This window comes from Rhinoraja longicauda, chromosome 12 (genome assembly GCF_053455715.1).
Source record: "Rhinoraja longicauda isolate Sanriku21f chromosome 12, sRhiLon1.1, whole genome shotgun sequence".
NCBI classification, from domain to species: Eukaryota; Metazoa; Chordata; class Chondrichthyes; order Rajiformes; family Arhynchobatidae; genus Rhinoraja; species Rhinoraja longicauda.
The window spans coordinates 52,711,411-52,718,213 of record NC_135964.1 but is presented as its reverse complement, the minus strand read 5'-3'; the positions used below and the strand labels follow the sequence as shown (position 1 = coordinate 52,718,213).

The 6,803-nt window shown below is 55.4% G+C and overlaps 1 protein-coding gene across 1 annotated transcript in view; it reads left to right on the top strand.

Moving 5' to 3' along the window:
* The window catches only part of robo2 (roundabout, axon guidance receptor, homolog 2 (Drosophila)), a 122,818-nt gene extending 116,712 nt beyond the window's left edge, over positions 1-6,106 (top strand). The window contains exons 18-19 of the mRNA XM_078409756.1: positions 1,180-1,404; positions 4,059-6,106. Of these exons, the coding sequence (XP_078265882.1) occupies positions 1,180-1,404; positions 4,059-4,060 (227 nt within the window). The 3' untranslated portion in view covers positions 4,061-6,106. The remainder of the gene's footprint in view (positions 1-1,179; positions 1,405-4,058) is intronic.
* Positions 6,107-6,803: the final 697 nt, after the last annotated feature.

Here is a 6,803-nt window from a genome sequence, read left to right as displayed (position 1 = left end):
GGAGTGAGGTAGTTGGCAAGCCCTACCACACTAACACTATCCTACGCACACTAGGGATAATTTACATTTATACCAAGCCAATTAACCTACAAACCCGCACGTCTTTGGAGTGTGGGAGGAAACCGGAGATCTCGGAGAAAACCCACGCAGGTCACGGGGGAGAACGTACAAACTCCGTACAGACGGCGCCCGTAGTCGGGATGGAACCCGGGTCTCCGGCGCTGTGAGGCAGCAGCTCTACCCGCTGCGCCACCGTGCCGAATGTTTGACATCTCGACCTCGAGACGGTTCCCCAGAGAGTGAAACATCTTCCCCACCCCACACACACACACACACACACACACACACACACACACACACACACACACACACACACACACACACCACACACACACACACACACACACACACACACACACACACACACACACACACAGGGGGGCCTCAGCTTCACTCTTCTGGCCAAGGCATGACTGTGTGGAAAGAGAAGACAGACACAAAATGCCGGAGTAACTGAGCGGGTCAGGCAGCATCTCCGGAGAGAAGGAATGGGTAACGTTTCAAGTCGCGGCACTTCCTCAGACTGTGCACAGAGAGATTGGGACAATTAATTGGTTTAGTTTAACTTAGTGTCGTTTAGTTTAGAACCAAAACAGGCTCCGTGACCTGCGTGGGTTTTCTCCGGTTTCCTCCCACACTCCAAAGACGTGCGGGTTTGTAGGTTAATCGGCTCGGTGTAAATGTAAATTGTCCCTAGTGTGTGTGGAATAGTGTTAGTGTGCGGGGATCGCTGGGCGGCGCGGACCCGGTGGGCCGAAGGGCCTGTTTTTGTTCTGCATCGCCAAACTAAAGTAAAGTGAATTAAACAACCATTGTCTTCATTGAGACAAGCTGTGATCATCAAGTCTCCTTAGAGAGACACAAAATGCTGGAGTAACTCAGCGGGACAGGCAGCATCTCTGGACCCGAAACGTCACCCATTCCCTTCTCTCCAGAGATGCTGCCTGACCCGCTGAGTTACTCCAGCACTCTGTGAAACGTCAACCTATCCATGTTCTCCACAGATGCTGCCAGACCCGCTGAGTTCCTCCAGCGCTTTGTGTCTCTCCACTGGTTAAACCGGCGTCTGCAGTTCCTTCTTCCGCCCAGCGACAATCTCCTTCCCTTTGTCTTTTGCAGAAGAGATCCTGATCCCGTACAGCAAGCCCAGCTTCCCGTCTCCGGGCCACGTGAGCGGCCAGAGTTCATCGGGGACAGCGTCGTCCAAGGGTTCGACTGGACCGAGGAAAGGCGTGGCGCCGCGAGGGGGAACCGCCACGGGTTCCCACCAGCGCAACGCCAGCGACCTCGCGGATGTAGGATATCTGAGCTCGTGCGGGCAAGGGCAGTTCTTTGGGGAAGTATGTAAGTGTACGATACGATACGACACGACACGATACGATCGATCAACCGATCGATTTCATTCATTCGTTTAGTTTGGAGACACAGTACGGAACCAGGCCCCTTCGGCCCACCGGGTCCGCGCCGCCCAGCGATCCCCGCACACTAACACTATCCTACACACACACACTAGGGACAATTTACACACACACCAAGCCAATTAACCTACAAACCTGCACGTCTTTGGAGTGCGGGAGGAAACCGAAGATCTCGGAGAAAACCCACGCAAGTCACGGGGAGAGCGTACAAACTCCGTACAGACAGCGCCCGTAGTCGGGATGGAACCCGGGTCTCCAGCGCTGCATTCGCTGTAAGGCGGCAACTCTACCGCTGCGCCATTGCGATGCCCTAAAGACGTACAGGTTTGTAGGTTCATTGGTCTTGGTTAAAAATTTAAATTGTCCCCCGTAGTATAGTGTACGGGGATCGCTGGTCAGTACGGACTCGGTGGACCGAAGGGCCTGTTTCCACGATGTATCTCTGAACTAAAGTAAACTAAACTAGGTGTTCAAGAAGGAACTGCAGATACCAGTTTAAACCAAAGATAGACACAAAATGCTGGAATAACAATAGACAATAGTTGCAGGAGGAGGCCATTCGGCCCTTCGAGCCAGCACCGCCATTCAATGTGATCATGGCTGATCATTCTCAATCAGTACCCCGTTCCTGCCTTCTCCCCATACCCCCTGACTCCGCTATCCTTAAGAGCTCTATCTAGCTCTCTCTTGAATGCATTCAGAGAATTGGCCTTCTGAGGCAGAGAATTCCACAGATTCACAGCTCTCTGACTGAAAAAGTTTTTCCTCATATCAGTTCTAAATGGCCGACCCCTTATTCTTAAACTGTGGGCCCTTGTTCTGGACTCCCCCAACATTGGGAACATGTTTCCTGCCTCTAATGTGTCCAACCCCTTAATAATCTTATACGTTTCGATAAGATCCCCTCTCATCCTTCTAAATTCCAGTGTATACAAGCCTAGTCGCTCCAGTCTTTCAACATACGACAGTCCCGCCATTCCAGGAAGTCCGTAACTCAGCGGGACAGGCAGCATCTCTGGAGAGAAGGAATGGGTGAGACCCTTCTTCAGACTGAGAGTCAGGGGAGGGGGAAACGAGAGACATAGACGGTGAGATATAGGCAAAAAAGTAACGATGGTAAAGGAGACAGGCCATTGTGGGCTAGGTGAAAACGAGTTACAATCAATGAGACTCAACAGGACGAGTTTGAAGCAGGTACGACTTGGGAGGGGGGGGAGGGATGGAGAGAGAGGGAAAGCAGGGACCATCTGAAGTTAGAGAAGTCAATGTTCATACCGCTGGGGTGTAAGCTGCCCAAGCGAAATATGAGGTGCTGTTCCTCCAATTTGCGCTGGGCCTCACTCTGACAATGGAAGAGGCCAGGACAGAAAGGTCAGTATGGGAGTGGGAGGGGGGATTCAAGTGTTTGGCAACCGGGAGATCAGGTAGGCCCTGGCGGGCTGAGCGAAGGAGTCCACAGCTTGAACAGCGGATACAGTAGGTGAGGTTGGAGGAGGTGCAAATGAACGCCTGCCTATTTTTGTGCTGTATCTCTGCAACTAACCTAAGCCATTAACCTAAGATAGACACAAAAAGCTGGAGTAACTCAGCGGGTCAGACAGCATCACTGGAGAAAAATGGGTAGGACAGGTTTGGAGGGATATGGGCCAAATGCGGGCGGGTGAGACTAGGTGGGGCATGTTGGCCGGCGTGGGCAAGTTGGGCTGAAGGTAGGGTCGCCAACAGTCCCATATTAGCCGGGACATCCGTATTTTGGGCTAAATTGGTTTGTCCCGTACGGGACCGCATTTGTCCCGGATTAGGCCCAGGGGGCGCTGTAGGCCCAGACACTGTAGGCCAGGACAGTGTAGGCCCGGACACTGTAGGCCCGGATACTGTAGGTGCAGACAGTGTAGGTCCGGACACTGTAGGCCTGGGCGCCGCCTAACGGAGGTTGCGTTGCAACCCGCCTACCGGCCCAGGTGGCCGCCATTGGTGGAGCAGGAGCACGTGGCCGCTGGCTGGGTGAGGTCACGTGGGGCGCGGGGGCGGGTAACGTCACCTTGTCCCTTATTTGGGAGTGAGATAGTTGGCAACCCCTTGCTGAAGGGCCTGTTTCCTCGCTGTATCACTCTTTGACAGTAGAACCTCAGCATTACATTCCTGTTTTTGTATACGAGCACCTCTTGAAATAAATGCCAGCATTGCGTTACAATGAAGCTAGTTTAGCGCGGAAACAGGCCCTTCGGCCCACCGGGTCCGCGCCGACCAGCGATCCCCGCACACTAACACTATCCTACACCCACTGGGGACAATGTTTACATTTGTACCAAGCCAATTAACCTACAAACCCGCACGTCTTTGGAGTGTGGGAGGAAACCGAAGATCTCGGAGAAAACCCACGCAGGTCACGGGGAGAACGTACAAACTCCGTACAGACGGCACCCGTAGTCGGGATGGAACCCGGGTCTCCGGCGCTGCGTTCGCTGTGAGGCTCAGTTGGAGGCCGGTTTCGCCCACACCAGCTGCAGGTACAGATGCCGTTAGGGGTCGAGACTCTTCTTCAGAGGTTCTAACCTCCACGGTTCTTTGTTCCCGCAGAGTGAAGATGTTACAAGCCCCGGGATTCAGCATCGGGAGCCCTCGCCTGATGAAAATGCCATGATACTTAAGATGGTGTAAAGATCCTCCTCCATATTTATTGTATTATGACAGGACCTGTAAATGTGATGTAAAGTCCACGTTACCCACAGACACACCTGTATGTATCCCCATCACCGCCCCCCGTCTCTCTGTACACCCCCTCTCCCCACCCCCATCTCCTACACACGCCATGCCTGCTCTCAGCACCCCACCCCCCCCCCCCCTCTCCATCAACCCCCTTCCACCCCCCTCAGCATTGACAAAGGAAGAATTAAAACATAATACACCAACCAGCCAAAACATTACGACCACTGACAGGTGAAGTGAATAACACTTCAGGTGATTATCTTGGCACCTGTCAAGGGGTGGGATATATTAGGCAGCAAGTGAACAGTCAGTTCTTGAAGTTGACGTGTTGGATGGGGGAGAAATGGGGCAGGAGTAAAGACCTGAGCGACTTTGACAAGGGCCAAATTGTTCTGGCCAGACGACTGGGTCAGAGCATCTGTGAAACGGCAAGGCTTGTGGGGTGCTCCCGGTCAGCAGTGGTGAGTACCGACCGACAGTGGTCCGAGGAGGGGCAAACCACAAACCGGCGACAGGCAGGGTGTTGGGCGCCCAAGGCTCATCGATGTGCGAGGACAACGAAGGCTATCCCATCTGGTCCGAACCGACAGAAGGTCGACTGTGGCACAAGTCACAGAGAATGTTAATGGTGGTCACGGGAGGAATGTGTCACAATACACAGTGCATCGCACCCTGCTGCGTATGGGGCTGCACACGGAGGGCCAACAGCATATTAGGCAGGTGGTCATAATGTTTTGGCTGATTGGTGTTACAATCTCAGAGAGAGGGAGAGGGGGAGTGAGAGAGAGAGGGGGATTTCTGCTGTAAATAGTTCTCGCTGCATCGCCGAACAGAAAACTCACCTTGTTTTTTGACTTTGCATCCTGTAATGTCCTTACTTTTGTTGTTGTTGGTCTGTTGCACTCAGACGTCGACCGGCTCGACAGCAACCCCATTCAGACGGGAAAAACAAACACGACGTGTATTTTTAAAAGTTGTTGCTGCCTCACTTCTGTTTCTGTTTCCATGTTTCTGTTTTTTGAAGTTTGCACTGATCATTTTGTTTTAGGGATAAGCACAAAAACCTTCCCAGCTCCTGAGAAAACGACGAAGCTGGGAAAACACACTGGGCGGGAGAGGAGAGAGGTTTCAGCCCGCCGCGTGTGGGCACGCGTGTGTGTGTGTGTGTGTGTGTGTGTGTGTGTATGTGGTGTGCGTGTGCAAGGACACGTGGCCCCGGTGTACTGAAGGGCTCGGGTCATGCGTGTAAGGTGTGCGCGTGTGTGTGCGGTTGCTTTGCTTGAGAGTATGTCATGTATGTCTCTCTACATGCGTGTAGAACCTGTATGTTGCAAGCACGTGCACGTGGGGCTGTATGATTTGCACGTGTGCTTAAATATATTGTGTGTGTGCGTCTGTGAGTGTATGTGTGTGTATGTGTGTGCGCGAGTGTGTGTGTGTAGCTGTGTGTGTGTGTGTGTAGGTCTGCGTGTGCATGTGTAGGTCTGTGTGTGCGTGCGTGTGTAGCTGTGTGTGTGTGTGTGTAGGTCTGTGTGTGCGTGCGTGTGTAGCTGTGCGTGTGTGTGTGTAGGTCTGCGTGTGTATGTGTAGGTCTGTGTGCGTGTGTGTGTAGATCTGCGCGTGTGTGTGTGTGTGTGTGTAGGTCTGCGTGTTTGTGTGTTTGTGTGTGCGCGAGTGTGCGTGTAGGTCTGTGTGTGCGTGTGTGTGTGTGTGTGTGTGTGTGTGTGCGTGTGTGCGTGTGTGTGTGTGGGGGATATGGTTTCTGGGCCTCGTTTGGATACCATCCAGCGTGCGGTGGGCTCCGAGCGCCACAGACAGAGGGGAGTGACCTCACGTGGGTCGGACCCTGTTCACTGGAGGTCTCTCCCCTCCCCCCCGAGAGAGGGTGTCAAGCCAAGCCGAGCCTGATTACCAACGGTCACAGGAGCCCACTGTCCTCAAACACCCCCCCCCCCCCCGATAATTATTTAAAACATTTCCTTCTTCTTTTTTAATAGAGAATAAAAAAGGCATCCTCTTCCTCCACCCACCCTGCCCCACCTCCCCCGCCCCCCCAACCCCACCTCCCCTGACCACCCCCCCGCCCCCACCCCCCCCCTCCCAACCCCCCCGCCCCAGTCCCCCTGACCCCACCCCACCCCCCCCGACCCCAACTTCCCTGACCCCCCACTGCACTCCCCCTGCCCCACCTCCCCCGACCCCACCTTCCCTGACCCCCCCCACGCCACCCCCCCCGCCCCCACCCCCCCCTCCCCAACCCCCCCGCCCCAGTCCCCCCTGACCCCACTCCACCCCCCCCGACCCCACCTTCCCTGACCCCCCACCGCACTCCCACTGCCCCACCTCCCCTGACCCACTCACCCCCACCCCACCTCCCCCCGCCCCACTTCCCCCCGCCCCCCCACTTCCCCCCGCCCCACTTCCCCCCGCCCCACCCTTCCCCCCGCCCCACTTCCCCCCGCCCCACTTCCCCCCGCCGCACTTCCCCCCCGCCCCACTTTCCCCCCGCCCCACCTCCCCCCCGCCCCACTTCCCCCCGCCCCACTTCCCCCCGCCCCACTTCCCCCCCGCCCCACCTCCCCCCGCCCCACTTCCCCCCGCCCCACTTCCCCCCGC